At 35.1% G+C, this 19,770-nt stretch overlaps 2 protein-coding genes across 11 annotated transcripts in view; one reads left to right on the forward strand and one right to left on the reverse strand.

The window, feature by feature from the left end:
- Positions 1-19,770, forward strand: part of LOC132204539 (cell adhesion molecule Dscam2-like) — a 79,977-nt gene that overhangs the window by 42,120 nt on the left and 18,087 nt on the right. For all 7 annotated transcript variants that reach the window (XM_059633095.1, XM_059633090.1, XM_059633092.1 and 4 more), the window contains exons 2-9: positions 11,968-12,282; positions 13,629-13,802; positions 14,208-14,360; positions 14,665-14,782; positions 15,345-15,599; positions 16,085-16,308; positions 16,363-16,507; positions 18,838-18,989. In XM_059633095.1, coding sequence (XP_059489078.1) covers positions 11,968-12,282; positions 13,629-13,802; positions 14,208-14,360; positions 14,665-14,782; positions 15,345-15,599; positions 16,085-16,308; positions 16,363-16,507; positions 18,838-18,989 — 1,536 coding nt within the window. The remainder of the gene's footprint in view (positions 1-11,967; positions 12,283-13,628; positions 13,803-14,207; positions 14,361-14,664; positions 14,783-15,344; positions 15,600-16,084; positions 16,309-16,362; positions 16,508-18,837; positions 18,990-19,770) is intronic.
- LOC132204506 (uncharacterized) lies at positions 5,179-7,258 on the reverse strand. Of its 4 annotated transcripts, none has more exons than XM_059633045.1 (7): positions 7,047-7,258; positions 6,812-6,868; positions 6,034-6,132; positions 5,892-5,946; positions 5,779-5,840; positions 5,602-5,716; positions 5,179-5,515 (listed from the first exon to the last, which is right to left on the reverse strand). In XM_059633045.1, the coding sequence occupies exons 1-7, from the start codon at positions 7,236-7,238 to the stop codon at positions 5,286-5,288; spliced, it is 810 nt and encodes a 269-aa protein (XP_059489028.1). In that variant the 5' UTR covers positions 7,239-7,258; the 3' UTR covers positions 5,179-5,285. The 4 variants fall into 4 exon arrangements, with proteins under 4 accessions (XP_059489028.1, XP_059489026.1, XP_059489027.1 ...); XM_059633043.1 differs by having other exon boundaries at positions 6,001-6,132; XM_059633044.1 differs by having other exon boundaries at positions 6,034-6,135.

Below are 19,770 nucleotides of genomic sequence, written 5' to 3' on the forward strand. Positions count from 1 at the left end.
CTTCACAGTCTATTGGACGGAATAAAAAGCGAGTGCGCGCGATATTGGCGCTCTGGGTTCTTTCCGGCGGTGCTCCTTTACAAACTCGCGTTTGGAAAGAAAGTAATCCAGACCCATCCGGCCGATCTCGGGCCCGGAATGATAGAATTTATGGACAAAAAGGGAGATGTGGGTCTCAAAGATATTGCCGTCCGAATTTCGCGCAGCCGAAAACCGAGAGAGCGAGGCTCACACACACCTCGCCCGCTTTTTATTTGAGCCGCTGTCAAACGAGTGTCTATGCAAAAACGACGGATCTCGGTGGAGCAGCAGGTCTGTCTCTCACTTTTACATAGGCCGCCGGTGCTGCAAAGCCTCTGGGGAAATCACTATAGCGTCGGGGCTTTGTAAGAAAAGCACCGGCAGCGAAATAAGAGGCAAGAAGGTAAATGGGTGGATTTTGCTGCGACTCTTCTCTCTCGCACTCTCCTGCAGGATCATTTTTGCTCTCTCTCGCTGCGTTAGGACGACGTTATTAGCAGAGGCACACACTAACAATAATAAACAGCCCCGCAGAGTGAAACTCCGGAGTGGGTGCAAAATTCATAAGCAGCTGATAAGAGCATTATATAGAGAAGATAAAACCAACTTTTTAATAGATTCTTTTCAGAATTGGGTAAAAAGGGTAAAAAGAAAAACTATTTGAAAGCTGAGCTGAAGATAAATCGATTTTTGACCTGAAGTACAGAAACAAAAATTATGGGAATTAATTGGTCAGAAAGGTTGGCCCAACCAATTTAAAAATGATCTCAAGTGTGACAGGTCACAGGGAATCAATCGATTGGTGATCAAAAAGTTTTATCACTAAACAATTTGAAATAAAACATAAAATTTAGAGAATTTTATCTTTATGGCCAAATCTTGAACTCAAGATAAAAATTTCTTTTTAACGAGGTTTTTACGTGGTTTTACTGAGACTGTGCGAGAAAAACTTGGCTTTATAGTATGGAAAACTAACCAAAATTCAAATTAAATTTAAAAACTTTGTATATTCTGAACCAGATTGTTTACTTTTTTAATCATTTACTTTTGTTACAACTGAGGAAAGAAAATAACTGAAGACGAATTTATATCAACAATAATAATGTAATTTTTATTATTAACAGACACAGATTTAATCAATTAAATTTTGAGCCATTTTAAAAATTAATTTCTTAATTACAATTCAAAATTTTAAAATTAATGCCTGAAACTGCTTTGCGCTTCACAACACAGACAAAGACTAATTCGAACAGAAAAACTCTCGCACACTGATAATTCTTTGAAGAATTACAAATTTCCGGGTAAATTTTACGGTAGTAAAGTTTTTTGGTACTAATTTACTTTTATTTTCATCATTATTTCATTTTTATTATTCTTTATTTAATTTCAAATTTTGATCAGCGCTGAATCACTTTAAAAACATCCTTTTCTTAAATGGCATCATTTGGATTAAACTTTTCACCACACAGTGATAAAAAGATTATCGTTCACTGTGCGGTTTATTATGAATTTTAGTGTGAGATTTAATTGGCTGTGCCTTGTTAGGGTCGCCAAGTGCGGCGATGGCCATCTGTGAAGCGCAACAACCCCTTTTCCTTCATGCCTTCCGCCCTCTATTTCTCTCTCTCTCTCGCGGCCATTCAAAGCAAAACAAGCACTCGGGGCGTGAGTGCGTTTTCGAGTGTCCCCCCCATTGTTTAATTGTCCGCGCGTGTTTTGTTGTGAAGCGAAAAACACGACAGAGCATATAACAGAAACGACGCCTTATTATTTCGGCGTGAATTATTCACAAACGGATTATGCAGATAGTGCGCTGCAGAACCTTGTAAATTATTCACCGACGCCAACTTTTTCAATCTGTGGAATGAAAATTATTTTTTGGAACAAGAAAAGTTTCGATGGGATATATTTTATATCGGACGCAATTTGCGATGATCAAAGGAAAGCTCCGAAAAATCTAGCATGTGGAGTAGAAAATCAAATTACACGTGCATGCACGGAGAAGAAGCTTCTTCTTCTTCCTCGCAAAACTAGGTGCAGAAAGCGAGCCTCAAAGGCCGTGTGCCGACATCAAGGTAATAAAATCTCGGAGAAGCAAAGAGCGCACTTTTCGCTTTTTGCCCAAGAAAATTGGAAGAGAAAGACTATAAGGAAAGGCATTAGTGCTTCTCTGAAAACTATTCTCGCGAAATTCTGCTCTTCGCGCAGGTATAACTCGATTTGCACCAAATATGGCGGCGAAATGAGATGTTGACTTATTTTTCTGTGAGGAAACTTTCGGGCCGGGATGTGTATTAAAAAAAATCCATATATACACAGAATAATTTATTTTGTATGAAAGACAAAACTAATTTCATCAATTTGATTATTTTATACGATCAAATACTTTCTCAGTCCCGTTTTTCATCTCAGTAGGTATTTATAAATTAAATCATCAAAATATTCATGAAAAACTGATGCATTGTGACGATTTTCTTTCTTCAAATTTTTAAAATGGCCAACCAACAATTTTTTCTATCCGGAAAACGTTTCTGAACAATTCTATGCACCTTTTTTTTTGTACTCTTTACTAAAAATTTTTATTTTTATTATCGTTTTCGAGGGAATTTGCACCTCTCAGTCACAAAAGCGCGACTCCTCGAATCCCTTTTAAGCCCTGGGTGCTTAGGAAGGGTCTCACGTCTTTTCTCTCTTTTGCTAAATAAAAGGGCGCTCTTCGTTTTAATAGCAAAAGTCTTAGTCGCTCTTTCTCTCTATTTACATTCAACTCGAGTTCAAAAAGCTGCAGCCGACTAGAGAGCCAGCGAGCGAGCGAGCTCGTTCAAGGGCCTTTTACATCTGCCCAGAGCATGCAGACGGATGCTGGGGTGCACTGCGGACCACCCCCGTCAAAGGCGAATCATCCCTTTCACGACTTAATCTCAACCTTTCGTGCAAATTTCAGCAATTTTGAAATTCCGAATTAAATCGAAAATACCTTTAAAATTTTATTTGAGCAGGAAAATGAGGCATTTTGGTGTTTGCTGAACTTTTGTGTAATTTGAAGGTCATCTGTGCGGAAAATTAACTGTCCGTTTTCGTGTCAGCCAACATTTGTTCAAAAATTTCAACCTTCAAAAGGTTTTAAATTTCTCATTAACATTAAAAGTATAGAGTTCCAATTTGGAGAGTTGGAATTGTGTGCTGCAATTTTTTACATAATTTTTATTTTTATTTTGCCACCTATTATTTCATTTAATCAGGTTTAAACCTTAACAAAATCTTCCAAATTTTTTTACTATAAGGACGGTTTTCATTTTCTAGGCACCATTTAATCTACAAGATTTCGATGCATAATAAAAATACTCATAATTTTTTTTCAAAATGTGAAATTTATAATAAATTAATTAAAACCAATTTAAACGTCAATAATCAGTTTTAATATAGAAATGGGTTTTAAATTTCATGCTCGATTTTCAATAATTTCATTCGAAGTCACAAAATAATTGTTGTGCAAATCGATCGAGTGAAATATTCCCAATCGTCGCGACTCTCAACTCTCTGAAGTGAGCGGAATTTACATGTTGGTGTACCCCTGCCTGCAATTCGACTTTTCCAGCATAATGCGCGGCCCATTACCGCGATAATAATAATAATAATCGTCGCGCAGCACCACCGGCAGATAATAGTAATAGTCGTGCAGTGTAACAAGCAGTCAAAAGCGACGACGACCGACTCTAATGTTCGCCTAGGGGCCTCGCACAAAACCCACCTCTCTGCGCTGCACAGCGAAAATATCCACACAGAAATTATTCAAGAGTTTCAAGTTGCTTTGTTTGGAAAAAAATTACTCGTTGTTTTTTAGTGTTTCTGTCCCACAATAAGTAGGTCAGGCTTTTTAAAATGATTTTTTTTACAATAGGTAGAAACGGAATTCAAATCCAATTTTTGCGCCGAGAGCAAATACAAACTTAGTTAATTTCTTTGTGAAAAGAAAAAACTGGTAACTTGAAATTCAAATTTCAAAAGAATCAAAATAATAATAAACGCAAGGCGAATGAATAAAATATTACATATAAAAAAGTAAAAAAATTATGTTATTCAAATGGATTTCTTTGGAGATGAATATAGATTAAAAATTCCGATAAAAATAAATTTAAAATTTATTTAAAATCTCATTAAGACATTATTCTTAAGATTTAACAACGTTTTTTACTACAGTGATCGAGCAAAACTTGTTATTTTGAAGGTATTTTAGGGATTCATATCAGCTCACCTCCGATTTTCTCCATTATAGAAAAGCAAAAAATTACAATATTATTATATTCAATCTTATTAAAATTTTGCACACCAAAAGCGAAGCAATAATTTATTTATTTATTTTATTGTTAAAAACTTCACTTATTTTGATTTAGTCTGTTATTTATTTTTTAAAAATGAAATTACGCATTCGGATTTTACTTCAGCTCCCACCACCGGAAGTCATTTTCATATCAGCGTTTTTTGCCGCAAACCACTGACTGCGAATTGCATGCAGATTAATTTTAATCAACTTGTGGCTTGAGGAAAAATTGCAGGATTGTGGGAATCGTCTTTTTTTTGTCATCATAAGCACAATTTGCAACTAAATATATGAACTATAATATTAGTTTTCATATTTAAGAAACAGATTAAATAATAAAAGGTTTATTTTGGTGGCGAAGAAAGATCAAGTCGATTTTCAGATTTGACCTCATAATTTTCACCAAATCAGTTAGGATAATTGGCTATTGACATAAATTAAATTAGTATTCAAGGAAAAAAAACAGCCTTTTACCCCTCGACACAGCTTTCAAGCTTTGCATTCATTATCTTTTCTTAAATTTATTAAAAAGTTTGCACGCCAGCAAAATTTTCGCGAATTCATCCGTTTAATAAAAAAAATTATAATATTTAAATATACTTTTTTTAAAATTACGATTAAAAATCATAGTTATTTTACAGCAAAAGTATATTTTTGTTACTTCAAAATCATTTCTATCCTTTGTAATAGTTCATTTATGGAAATTGTTATACAGTAATGAATTTAAGAATATCAAAAATCATTAAATTTGTAGATTTATTTTGGAAAAAATGAAACTCGGAATCGTTTTTTTATTTTTTTTTTATAGATGCAAAGTCCACAAAACGGAGGGAAAAAAGCTAAATAAAGAAAGAGCAATTCTAATTAAAATTAAAATTCGTGAATAAAAGTACAAAAAAATAGAGAAATTTTCCACACCTGGGAGGAAAAAGTAAATTGAAATTTATAAAGAGCATTTGCTTGGAAGTTGGCAAATAAAATACTGCTTGAAGTTGCTCTTCTTGGATCTCAATTTTGAATATATTGTGTAAACAAAGTTATTATACTGTTTCCCACTTTTCCACCATAACGGGCTTTTCAAATCCAGTTTGGTTCCGTCGTGCCATCGGAAGTCTTGTCCACAATTTTCACTTTTGTTTCTCACGTTTTTCGCCGAAAGCCACCAACCAATAACTGAAATCAAATCAAATTTAATTCTCTGGAGAAATGCGGGGTTGTGAGAGATTCTTTTTTCAGTTTCAAAGCGTTAATTGTCTTACTTTCGGTGAAATCTGAGGCTTGCGCTCCCACGGCTTCCAAGTCATTCTGATTTTCAATAGTGGCCAAGTGCAGCCCCTGTTTCGTGCAAAAATCGTTTGCTGTGTCCCACCCAACCTACCGCAAAAAAAGCAAAATTATAACAAGACGCAAGATAAATTAAATATATTTAGACTTACAGTGGTTTCATGAAAGGAGTACGTCTTGCCGTTGGACAGCGTTTTCAAATTTGCCGCTGACACTGAAAAGTCTAAAATTCAGAGTTTGGAGTTTTTTATTTGCAAAAACTTACGAGCAAGGACACAGTCCACTTCCCCCTCCTGATAATGGTACTTGATTTCCGGACACTGGAAAACAGTAAATTAATTCACTCAACTTTTAGACAAAGTTTTTGTTTGAACCTGATTGTGAGTGTGAAATTTAGTAAAAACTACCTCATCCGGCTTCGGACTGGTATTCTTAGCCAATTCATTCTGCTTCTGTTTGGAATCCTCAGTGGCATTTTCTTTCAGAATCTCGTTCTCCGCCAACGGCTGCTTCAACAAAAAGAAACTTAAATAATTATAAAAATTAACTTAATATATTCAAATAGAATAAGTATTTTATATTCAAAATTAAAAAAAACTACAATTTTTCTCAATCTCGGCCCACTTCATCGATCTCCATATTGTTAATTTTATATTGAACCGGATTTAATCTGTTGAACTGTTGCAAAAAAATGAAAGTACTTGGTATTATTATTTGTTATTGACAAAAATTTTTTTTGAATTATTGAAATTAGCACATGGAAAATCGCGAAGAAGAACAAGTAGTTAATTAAAAATATTAATGATGTAGCAAAAAACATAATAATATATTTTAAAGTTTTAAATCCAAATTTAATTGACATTTGAGAAAATCTGGTTTACCGTATGACAAAATTTTTGAAAATTAGAGATTCTTTTCCAACTATTTACAAAAAAAAAAAAAATTACGCCAAAAATTGTGGTGATGATGTATTTCCATTAGCTTGTTTTTTTAAGGTCTAAAAATTATATTAGGGCTATATTATATTGAGTTATTTTGAAAATGGAAGATCTTGAAATAAAACTCATTATTTACAAATTTTCTAATTAAGTAAGTTCTCTAAAAAAAACCTTAACTCTTCATTAAACATACTTATGAGTAAAAATTGTTTATGTGATCAGACACCTTCATTTTATTAATTCTAACCTGGTTTTCTGGGACCATGAATGTCATTGACTGCGATAATTCATCTCCTTCACATATCTGAAATTTATAAATTATTCATAAAAATTGAAAATAACGAATGATTTATCAAATTAAAAGATAAAATTTTAATTGATATTAATTTTTATCTTATTGATTTACATTTTTTTTTTTTAATAATAGATTGTTTGAATTTTATTTGAAAGTTATTTAACAGTTATTAACCTGCTTGTCTTACTTTGAGTGTGGAGAGGTAGTAGTTCATGATGATGGTGCCAATCACGGCAAAGATGACGTATATTACCAGGGTGGTGGTCAGGCCGGAAGTTGACCTCAGCCCGCACTGTATTTTGGCCCCGGGGATAACTTTGGTCCTCGACGGTGGGGTCGAAATCAGGACCCCGCTTGACGAAGAACTTTGCGTTTCCATGTTCGGCGGTCCAGCAACGAAGTTTGCAACCGAAGTGAACATCGCCCCTTTTTATATCGAGTCTCACATCCTTTGGGGTTTTCTCAAGATTATCATTATCGAGAAACGCCAGTCAATTTCCTTGTCGTGGGAAATTATAAATCCTTAATAGATTCTAAATCCGGCTGATAACTTAATCAACTTTCATTTAACCACAGAAAGTCGCACATTCATTCCCTCACTTTATTTTTAAATATCATTTTAATAGTTTTGTGCAAGTAAAATAAAAAAAAATCCATTTCTGCATATCAGTTTGCGTAATTTTACTAAATTTTTGTGCTCAAGAATTTTTAGGAAATTATTTGAAATGTGTGTTTTTTTTTTAATTTGTTTTAATTAAATTATGAATAAAAACATTAAATATTAATAAAATAACTATAATAATAATTTTTTATTTTTATAATTTTTTATTTATAGGAAAAACATTAATATTTTAATGTATGAATATGAATTTAATAATAATCATAATTTATTATTATTAGTATTATTGTTTATTATTTTTTTAAATTGGTATTTTATTGTATGAATTAAAAAAGTCACTTTAAGTTGCATACCTCATACTACAATAATTGAGTAAAAATCACAATTTTTACAGGAAAAGGTTAAATGGTGCCAAAATTTTTTCAAATTTACATTAATGAAATCTGTTTTTCTTTTGAACTAAGAAACTCTAGTTTCCAATTTTTTTTTACATTGTTCAAAACGAATCGACTTGAAAAATTTTATCAACCTTTTCTATTCCCAGCACTAACAATATTAAACTTTTTACCTCTCGATTCTGAACTTCGTCAGACTTTGGTGTGGTAATGTAAAGTGTCGGTCTGACGTCAGTTATTATGATATTGGAACAAGGTGCATTTGCACAAGCTTGTGTTACCAGTTCCGCGCGCCCTTGTCGAAAATCAAGCCCTCCAGTTTAATAATCTGCTCCCTCCGAGTCTCTCTCGCTCTCTGGTCGGGAGGTTTGTGAAAGGTGAGCATCAGCTCTCTGTAATAATAATAATTCCTCCCTCTCTCTCTCTCTGCGTGCCCACTTATCGCAGAGAAGGAAGAATTACGGCCCATTAATGCAAACCCTCAGACTCCGTGTGTGTTCGGCGAACGCAAACTCTCTACAATCCTCCCTCGACGACGACCAAATCAATAGGAAGAGCCTCGCCACACACTACTCTTTAATTAGCCACTCTTATCCGCTCACTTAGGCTCAACATGTTGTGCAATTTTTGTTTACAAAATACAACATTTGTATACAAATATTTTGCAGCTCATTTTGTATTTAAATTTATGACTTTATTAATACCAAATATAACGTCAAAGTTTTTGTAACTTATTTTAAGATTGGTTGAAGTTAGGTTTAAACTTGGTTAAACTGACCAATACTAATTTAAGAAAATAATTTGTCACCTGAAATCACAAAAGAAAAAAACAAAACATATCTTTCTGAATTTGCAATGTAATTTTTAAAGAAATCAAACATTACGTAGAATTCTAAATAAATTTAAATGCCCAGAGCTTTCAATTTCCCAACATTTAATGTTTATTATACAATTTAAATTATTTTCAAAAGAAATAGGAAACTTGTGCATTTTTTGAAAAGAAAATAGGAATGCCAATTTCTAGTTCTAAAAATATATTAATGTACAATGGAATCGCAGTTCTTAATGATGTCATGAATACTGCGTAGAAGCAAATATTTTCTTTCAATTTTTCCATGAAAAGCGACATTTTTTTTTTAAATTTCCAGACCGTATTATTGCATTGCAAATCAACAATAGGCCTTTTGCGAGTTCGAAGAGGAAATTGAGTGGGACAGCGACGATAAAACGAATCGATCGTGTATTGCACGTTTCTTTATTGTGAGTTTCTCCGAGAAAAGCGGATCAAATTTCTTGCGGCTGCAGCAAAAGATGGATTTTATTGTTGTCGACGCACACCGGCGAATCATGACGCTTTTCCTCCGCTATTATCTCCAGACGGGACGACGAAAAAATACACATAAGTGAAAAAATCGCAGCGAAATAGGAACTGGAAAAAAGCAGAAGTTTGCTCTGCAAATTGCTTCTTGGAAATTCAATCAGTTACAAAAACATACGGCTCGTTTATTGCAGTATTTATATTGAATGTTAAAAGATAAATTTCAGCGTTTGTTTTTATTTAAAAAGTTGTGAATTGCGGCGAATAATTCAAATTTTTCTAATCATAAACAAAAAAACGAAAAGTTGAAATTGCAAATTCATAACGGATAAATAGGCAGTCATATAAATTTGGATATAGAATTTAGATTTTTCATATCCCAATTTAATTAAAAAATTATTTCGTTAAAAGAAAACATAAAAAATGAATTAAATCAAATTTTATTCTTATTTTTAGACTGATAAGATATGAAATTAATAAATTTGTTTCAATTACAAAATTTAACTTTTTCTTCCTGAAAATAAATTATTAATTTTTTCTGTTTCACTTTTCTTTGGGGGCGGAAGGGAAAAATCACCTGGGAGACTCTGCTGCATAGTCAAATGGCGGGATAATCGACGTTTTTATCTCGAGTGAGCGAAATTCGTGCGGCCGCAACCAAGCGTGTTTGTTGTGCTCCTCCAAGGGAAGAAACAGTTTCCTCCGTCATCAGCACTTTACTTTTTTTGCACTCGACGCCGCGAAGAAGAAAGAAAGACGTCTCGAGGGGGTGGAACGCGCGAGTTTTACGACCAAATTGACTGTTCTTTGGTGTAAAGTAAGGGAGGTAACTGGGGAAATTACCGGTTTGTGTGACGCCACTGCTCACGGCCAAATTCAATAAAAAACTTTTTTCGCCCGATTTCACTTCTTCATGGGGAGGAAAGGAAAGACGTGAATATTTCTGTGAAAGAATTCATAAAACTTAACTCTTCATTTTAAGCATTTAGATATTGAAATCTCTTTAAATTAAAAATTAAAAAAGTTTTGTTTATATCTGAATGATTAAGAATGGTTGGAAGTAAATATATTTGAAAAACATTGACAAATTGGCGCTTAAAAATTAGCGTTAATTACGACATATTTGTACAACTTCAACTAGACGTATTAAATCTTCACATAGACGTATTAATTTTTCTATTGTTTGAAATTTTTAAAAATTTGTAAATGTCCACAAAGTTACTCCTAAAAAATTGATTTCTTTTTTTGTATTATTAATATTTTTTTTTAACTTATTTAGATACTCCATCAGAAATTCTTACAGGATTCCTGAGATCGAAATGCGCTCTATCCTTTTGAAAGTTTGAGGTAGTATTAGATCTGCGTTTACTCTTCTGTAGTTGAAAAAGTTTCAAAGAGCCTTTCAGTCTGCGTAATCGTGAGTTAAAACGGAGTAAACAACAAACTTCTAAACGAGAAAATCCCTTAACCTTTTATTCCTGAATAAAACTATCGCGTTCTCTCAGAAACCGAACACGTTTTTCGTCGCAGTGAAACGTGCCTTCTGTTTTTCCGAGTCTGGCGCAATTTAATTTTGCGCCAAAAATTATAAAGATGGGTCCAGCTGGCCGCTCTATATTAAAGCGCCGAGGCTGTTGTTGTTTCCCTTAGATGTGGTGTTTGCGAACAAGCCCTTCCTGCTCTCGCTGTTTGTTTTGCAGAGAGAGAGGGAGAGAGAGCGGCAGATTGGCTACGCTGAGACCAATATTGGCGCTCAGTATAACAAAGGCTTTTCTTTCTGCTCCGACGAAGGCAATCACATCGATTCCTGCAGACTTTATTTGGCTTGGTATTGAAAAATATTTACACAGATTTGCGAAAATTATTTATCAAACTCCGAACGAATATTTTTTTTTAGATTTTAGCCATGCAGATTACGAATTTGGAGTAAATTTATGTGTAATATTTATTTATGTTCATTAAATCTGGTTTAAAAATTTATTTGTTCAGTAATTTTTAGTGTTCGTGTGAATATTTTGCTGGTTTTATTCTTATTAGGGTTTAATTTTTTTTTTTTAATTAAATCCAGATGCAAGGCGGCGTGATTTCAAAATTATAATCACATTTTCTATATTTATCAATTTTGAATTTGTAATCGCTTTTCGTGCTCGCAACGCTGAAGTAGGTCGCTTGTACGTTTTCCGCTGAATTGCAGCCGAGCCCAATAAATTCGAAATGAGCAGCGCGTGCGGTGCACTGAGGCCTTTTTAATGAACCTGCGCTATTTGCCGCCGCTCATTATCCCGCGCCGACAATAAATCTCCGCGTGTGCGAATCTCCTCTGCTCTCAGCTGCTTGTGATTAATTAATTCGACCGCCAACTCAAATTCGCTCGCTCGCTCCCTCCGTCGACTCTAGATTGAGTTTTAATTAGCAAATCAGATCAGCAAATAATTAACCACAACTCGAAATTGACGAAATTATGAAGTTGTAAATCTACTTCAGGCTGTAACAGCCAATTAGTTCATCATAAAGAACAAAAAAAAATTGTTTTGTGACTGAAATTTTTCATATCACAGAGCATTATTTTTTATTAATGAGTTGTAATAATAATGAATAAAATACAAAATACATTTTTATTTTAAATTTAAAAAACAATTCAGAGAAATAAATCCTAATCCTAATAAATCTTTTCCTAAAAAAATTACCTTTAATTTTATTTTTAAGACCCTTATTCTAGTTATTTTTATGAAACTGGATTTGCATTTTATCTAATTTTGTCACTTTTTTGTTTCAGTGTGGCCGTTCGGAAACCAGGGTCCGAGTTTTGTGCGTGAGCCGGCGTCCAGGGTGGACTTTTCGAACAGCACGGGGGTGCGGATCGACTGCTCGGCGCAAGGTAGTCCTGCGCCCGTCATCAACTGGCTGTCGGGCGAGGGCAAACCGATCGTGTCCATCCCGGGCACGCGCGAGATCTTCAGCAACGGCAGCCTCTACTTCCTGCCCTTCCAGCCCAGCACCTTCCGGCCGGACGTGCACACCAACACCTACAAGTGCACCGCCGCCAACAACGTTGGCAAGATTGTCAGCCGCGAGGTCAAAGTCAGGGCAGGTCAGTAGCAATTTTTAAATATAAGTTTAGCCCGTTTTAAACTGGCAGTTGGCCAACCTGATAAAAATAAGAAGCAGTTTAGCCAATAGTAAAGTGGTGGGGGAACTTTTTAGGCCAATCAAATTGAACTTGATTAATTAATTAATGTATTGTTTGTTTGTTTTTTATAAAATTAGATGAGTTTACATGACTTTTTTGTAAAAATTGGCACTCCTTAAAATCATTAAAAAGGGTTCATTTACCTTTTCCCGCCAAAATAATTTGTATCGATCAATATTCAGGTTATTAATTTTTCTTTGATTTTGATTATATTTAGTGATTTGAAACCAGGCTGAAATTATTAAAATTTAAAAATGATTCATCGTTCTGGGGTGCGAATTTTTCCATCTCAATGTATTTCATGAAATTTGGTGTTTTAAATTTTCGCAGTGACCAAAGGCCAAAGGATTTTCGCAAAATTGATTTTGTTTCCTTAAAATTCGCGGCTGAGACCATACTTTTGTTTTGAAATACAATAATTCAACTTCTAGCACACTTTTCTGAAATTTTTATGACTCTCTTTCTTCTTTTGAAAGAGGGAAATTGTTTAAAGAGTTGGCGAGGCACAAAAGCTGTGTGTCTCGTGCAGAAATCTTGTAAGTCGGCGGCGCGCGCGGGATTTAATTAAAAAATTCCCACGCTGACTCTGCATCTCCATTGTAACAATGGGGGCTTTTCTTTCTTCTCTCTCTCTACTGCCTTAATATTTCCAGCCGTAATTCAATTTCACTCGTCCGCAGACAGACGCGCACCAAGTTATTCCCTTGGAAAGAAGCCGCACCCCCTAGATTAAATTAATTTCGTCATCATTTCCCCGCTCTGGTCTCTCCTGAGAATATTTATCATTTTGCAGCTGAGGTTTCTGCGATTAAAAAGAATCTAACGACAATTATTAAATTAAAAAATTAGAAGTAATCGAATAAACGTTAAGCAACCGGCTCTTCGTGAATGCTACGCAGGTTGCATTTCCCCATTTATATCGAAAAACTTCAATAATTTATAACAATTTTTATTGATTGAAAATTTGAATATTCACTTCAAATAAAATCGCAATCCTTGAAATACTTGAATGTTGGTGGTGCTTGCGAGGAGCGGATTAAAACTTTTATACTCTTGAGACCAAACTCAATATTATTTACTCTTGATTTGATGGGATGCTCTTTCCCGCTCTTTCCAATTTCCAATAAAATACTGTCATGAATTATTGGAATTTTATTGAAATAATTTTTTTCAAATGGTCTCATTTCACTTCACGATTTTATCGAGAGAGATGCACATGGCAGTATTGGTTTATTTATTTTTTGCAGTTGTGATTCAACACTACGAGGTGCAGGCGATCAGCGTGGGTGGAATGCGCGGCATCCCGAGGGGCGGCACAGCATTCCTGCGGTGTCAGGTGCCCAACGCCGTCAAGGACTACGTGTCGGTCACGTCCTGGTTTCAAGACGGCACCTTCAACATTTATCCGTCCAAGGAGGGAGGTGAGTGCAAAATACAAAATTATTCACCAAATATAGTTTGATGCTTCCAAAAATTGCAATATTTTTTAATAGAAAATTATGAATAAAATGGTGATGACCTTGCAAGTTATCCCTTATTTCGTCTTTCCAAGAATTGGTTGTTAACATTTTAATAATTTGAAACATTTTATCCAAAAAATTTGTGATCAAAATTAAAGACAAACATTTTTTATATAAAATTTCATATTTAAAGAACTGCTGTGGCTTCCTGATTTAATTCATTTCTATTGAAAACCATCGTTGGAATTGCCTTTACAAAAACAATTCAAAATCCATCAACATTATCAGTTTCATTTTCAATTGCTTCTCATATTAAAAATTAGATTATCGTGATTTTTACGTTTTTGTTTTCTGTTCTTATTTTAGATGGAAAATACTACATGCTGCCGTCGGGCGAGTTGCTGATTTTAAAAATCAACGACACTGACCGGTACCGGACATACCAGTGCAGAGCGGTGAACCACCTTTCGGGGGCCACGCAGCTCAGCGTTGGTCGCGGCGCCAAAATCACCATATCAGGTGCGAATTCTGGCTCAACGCCAAATTTTTTCCGCTCTCCCGCCATCCACGAGCGGCGGCGGACGAACGGATGCTTATCATTTATTGGGCGGAACATTGAACATTTTCCGCGTCATTATTCATCCGCCCGCCTCGCGTCGATGCCTCCAATATTCGCCTAATAGAAAAAAAAATCAACCGGTTTTCTACTGTATTGTTTTTGGCGGATTTCTTTATTAATTTTGGATTAATTGCAAAAAATTTATAATTTTTTTTTTTAATATTTAAAAAATCAAGTAAAATAGATTTTGAATCAAATGTTTAGATTCAAGAATGCCTAGTGCGCCTCGGGCCGTGGACAAAATGGCTGTGGTGACGGCGAAAAAGGACCAGGCCGCCGTCCTGCCGTGCATCACCGAGGGAAACCCCCAGCCAACGGTCAGGTACGTCACACTCTAATTAAATGAGCGCTGCAAAAACGCACCAAGCGCCGAATTTTTTGCCAACCCGGCACTTTTTCCAACCCGCATTAGCAACACCAGCCGAATTTTAGTGACACTTTATCCCCAGGGGCCAATTTGGTGATGAGAAAAAAAAGACCAGAGATGAATTCTAAATTCACGGCGAGGAACAAAATTTTAGGATTACTAGTTTTTCTTAAATGCGACAGTAGTTTTTAAAATTGTATTCAAAACGTTCTTTTGAATGGAACAAAAAAGGTTTTCGGGGAGATTTTTGTTTAATGTTACTAAAAATATGGCTGTTAATTTATAAAAATCATTATCCACTTTTCAAAGATTTAAATTAGATTTTGTAAATCTTTTAATTGCTGAAAAAAATTGGAATTTAACAGACAAATTTGGACAGAAAAAAGCACAAAATTTATTCAAATTAGTTCAATAAACTGATGAATTGTGATTAATAAAGTATTTTTTTTTCTGCTGCTCAAGCTATGAAATAACATTAATTTTCTTTAATTTTATTGAATCTTTTTGTGTGTCTCAGTTGGTTTCGTCAGCTGGACCGGTCGGGACACTTGCAGTCGCAGCTGCGGCCGATCGGCGTGGACGAGCGAGTCAAGGTGGTGGCGGACGGGCAGTGCCTGTCGTTGCTGCACGTGCAGCCCGAGGACGGCGGCAAGTACGTGTGCGTGGCCAACAACAGCGCCGGCAGCACCAAAATCGAAATCACGCTCGCCGTCACTTGGCCCCTCAGCGTCTCCGTCCAGCCGCCGCACGCCACCGTCGACATGGGCAACAGGTTCGTCACTCCCACTCTCTAAACAAAGCATATTGAGCTGTCAAAGTAAAAGAAGAAAAAAACAACAAAGTGTCAAAAGAGGCTTCACAGTATTCATGATACAGAATGAGCTTTTTTTAGTGATTTTTACTCTAAAAGATTATAAAATTTACATTCAATTTAAAATACAAATTTTTATTTCATAATTGAGTAATTCTTTCAAAGTTGATTTGAGAAGGCAAAATATTGGAGTACTTAAAAATTTATTTATTTTCACTTCATTATTTTTAACACAAATTTTATTCACGTCCTAAAATAAATATTTGCAATAAAATACTTATTTTTAAACATCGACAAGCCCTTAAAATTTTGAGAAAATACAAAACTTTTGTAATTTATATATTTCAATGAAACTTTCAAAGATGATTCCATCGTTGGAATTGACATTTCAAATATTCCCTCACCTTTCAGCTGTTTATTTGTCTTTTTTTTTCATTATTTTTCAGGGCTCAGCTATCATGCACAAATTTAAATGACGCCCCGTCCACCGCGTTGATCACGTGGTCCAAGGACGGTCAACCCCTGCAGATGAACGGCCGTGTTGCCATCCAGGATCAGGGCAAGGTTTTGCTGGTGGAAAACGTGCAGCGAGAGGACTCGGGGATGTACCAGTGCCTCATCAGGACGGACGACGACAGCGCCCAGGGCACCGCCGAAATCAGACTCGGAGGTAAACCACGAAAATTTTCAGGACAAAGGAAATTCAATTGTGATACGATTTCAGCTGCGCACCCGCAGTTGGTGTACAAGTTCATCAGGCAGACCCTGCAGCCAGGGCCGCCGGTGTCCCTGAAATGCATCGCCACTGGAAATCCTACGCCGCAACTCAGGTGGACCTTGGATGGATTTCCTCTGCCTCAATCAGAAAGGTAGGTTAATGAAAAATTTCAAAATTAAAAAAAAAGTTCATAATTTAGGTCCTTTTTCTAAAATTTGCGCGGTGATTCAAGTGATTTTGTCCACTAAGTGATTCCTTAAGACCTAACCTTTCTAATTTGACACTTAATCTGCGTTGAAACGAATGCAAATTTAATGGAATTTTGTGGATCAAACTGATCTCTTAATTCATTCCTTTTTAATTGCTAACAAAGTTAACGATGATCTTGAACTTTTTCAACAATCGATTCTTCCTGCAAAATCTAAGGATAAATTACAGGGATAAAAAATTAACACTATTTTCATTCAAAATAATCATCTTCAAATTAAATATGCTTAATTTTATTCTAACAGAAAATTAAGAACCATTTAGTCCGGACATTTAATGTCTGTTCTGTCTATAACGTCTTCTTACTTCGCGACTTTTCTCTTATTTTGGAGAACGATTATAAGAATTGATGGGGTACACTTTAGGGCCAACGTTTGGGGCCTCACTTTTGTTGTCTGATCGAGCGAGCGTTCTTTGGTGATTGAATTTCGATGATCGCGGGCGTAATTAAGCGACCCTCTCCGACCTAATTGATGGAAACGTCTTTTCAAATCCTATTAAAGTGTGCGCGTCTCCGCCGCCGCCGCTGCGAAGATCAATAATGGGGGAAGCAAGAGCCGCTCTCACTCCATTATGCCAACATAAATTTCGCCGACAGCAGCAGCAGCAGCAGAGAGATGCGATTCTGATGAGATGGGGCGAAAGAGGAGCAGAATTTCTTATTAAGGCAGGCGACGACTTCATTTCTCCCGAGATCGAATTTAAATGACACACTTATTTCTACTCCAAATGGAAAAATCAATCTTGGAATTCACAAATGATAATTTTTTACTATTTTCTAAAAGGACAATAAGAAAAATAATTAGTTTCTTCTTGAAAGGACGGCGCCGACTTGAAGGGCGTCTGGCGTTCTCCGTCACTGCTGGTGCTTCTCGATGGTCTTGTGCCACTGGCAGATGACCTCCTCCCCCCCCCCCCCCCCGGCAACTCTGCCCACGCCACCAATCATTTCGCAGCCCTCAGAAGGCACAAAACAGGCCAATTACCGCCGCCTTTCCTACTCTTTTGTCGCGCGCCAGACCACTTGAACGCTCGTTTCGCAGCTCGGCCCAAACTTTCCTCAACTCCCAATCCAAAAGTTAATTATGGTGCGGAGGAAAATTAAATATTATTTACGTTTTAACTAAACGGCCATTCAAAGGTAAAAAAAATTACTGTCGAAATGATTATTATTTTGATTAAAAATCTATTTAATACATTTAATTTTTATAATCAATTAAGTTTTACTGGCAATAATGGATTTTTGCAAATTGTGATTCAAAATACAAAATTGTTCATTTTTAAATTTTTAACATAAAATACTTTTCTGGAATTGTCGGACAATTTATAATGATAATTTATTTTAAATTTTTGAGTCATTGCAAAGCTATTTTTGATAAATGTCAGATTTTTTTAGCAGAATTTTTAATTTTTCTGTACAAATTTCAAAAAATGTCATTAAAAGTTCATTTTTTTTTTTATTTCAGTGTCAATTATAATCTTTCTAAGTCAGTGCCGCGGTAAATTTTAGTTATTTTAGAAGAACAAAATCAAAGAAAACATCCTTTAATTTTATTTGATTTTCTTCACATTGCTTTTGTAAACACAAAATAATTATATAACACTAGATATTTATAATTGTTTCAAAATGTTTTATTTGTTTGGACTTTATCAATTGATATTTAAGACTTTTTGAAGATAAAATTGCCTTTTCCACTAGCCTGATTAAAAAATAAATTACTACAAATACAAATGTGTGTATTCGCGATGTATTTTCTTTTGATTTGTGTTTTTTTTTCTTTTCCTATGCATTTTACATTTTAAAATCACACCAGAATACAAATTCGAAAGTAATTTCTTTTCAAATGGTTTTTTTTTTCTTTATCTCGGAGATAATATCTCGTGTCAGGAGGTTTAGCAAAATTCTTGATAGTGGTGATGCCGTTTTGTTCAAAAATACAATGTTTCTTCCTAAAATTATTTTTAAATTTTTATTATTTTTTATTTATTTTTGTTTATTTGTCCAAATTTTTAACATTGTTTACATTCAATATTGGAAACAATTTATTTGAGAAAAAAAATGGAATATTTGGGCAAAACGGAAAGAATTTTTCTCAAACTTACGAGATCTAAAAGACCCCATCTGTCGCAGCCCGCAGTGAGCCTCATTTTTAAATTTTGCAAATTAAACAAGAATAAGAAATATTCAAGCATTTTTTAAAATTGTTTTTGCAGGTTCGTGATGGGTCAATACGTGACGATCCACGGCGACGTGATAAGCCACGTGAACATCAGCACGGTGCAAGTTGAGGACGGCGGCAACTATCAGTGCACGGCCAGAAACAAAGTGGGCGAAGTGTCGCATTCTGCTGACTTGAGGATTTACGGTGAGTGCAGATCGACTAGCTCGTCTCGTAAAATACTGTAATTAGTGGCGTGTGGGCGACACTCTGTAATTATCTCTGGGCCGTTTTATGTGCGGGTCGTTAGTTCGGAGATCGAATTTTATTGCCAATCGCTCGCTATCTGCGCGCCGGAGACGAGCCATCAGGCTCCACAACGAAATTAATTTCCTGCTTCGTGCGCACGTTTTTGACACACAAAAGCAAGTTGCTTTCCAAATGTTCTAAAAACTTTCAAGACTTTCAGATAATTTTTGGACGACTGACGAGAAAATTGTAATAAAAAAGGTATTCTTATTTCAAAATAAAATTTCCTATTACGTGGTGGAAGTTTTTAAACGTTCCATAAAATCAAGATTTCAAATTTTTTTATTTTTACTAAACATCAAGTTTATTTGATAAAATTTTTATTAATTTTTATCTACAAGTTTCCAAGAAAACAATTATTTTTGAAAATTTTCTTCAGGATTCTAATTTTTAAAAATTAGTTCCGTCAGATTTATTCGTCGATGTTTAAATGAAAATGCGATTCTGAAAATAATGGAAGCTTCAAAAAATACAGAAATGAATAATCATTAAAACTACTCGGGCCAAATTTAGCTGATGAGACTAGTTTTAGAAGAGTAAACTAATTAATCGGAGCAATATGGCGTCTTCTGACTCAAGTTTAAGTGCGTCGTCCGAAAGTTTGTTGCCGAAATTGGCCCTTATTGTACATATGTCGGTGCTGATCCTCGGGTCGTAATATTTTACAACCCGCCGGCAG

Source organism: Neocloeon triangulifer, unplaced genomic scaffold (assembly GCF_031216515.1).
Source record: "Neocloeon triangulifer isolate White Clay Creek 2 clone unplaced genomic scaffold, ASM3121651v1 ptg000022l, whole genome shotgun sequence".
NCBI classification, from domain to species: domain Eukaryota; kingdom Metazoa; phylum Arthropoda; class Insecta; order Ephemeroptera; family Baetidae; genus Neocloeon; species Neocloeon triangulifer.

Excerpts from the sequence above, each read along its gene's own strand:
- LOC132204506 (XM_059633042.1), bottom strand. The coding sequence starts at position 7,238 with ATGGAAACGCAAAGTTCTTCGTCAAGCGGGGTCCTGATTTCGACCCCA. Across the intron at positions 6,136-6,811 it reads TCATGGTCCCAGAAAACCAG|CAGCCGTTGGCGGAGAACGA; the intron begins GTTAGAATTAAT and ends TTTTTGTTGAAG. Across the intron at positions 5,516-5,601 it reads AGCCTCAGATTTCACCGAAA|TTATTGGTTGGTGGCTTTCG; the intron begins GTAAGACAATTA and ends ATTTGATTTCAG.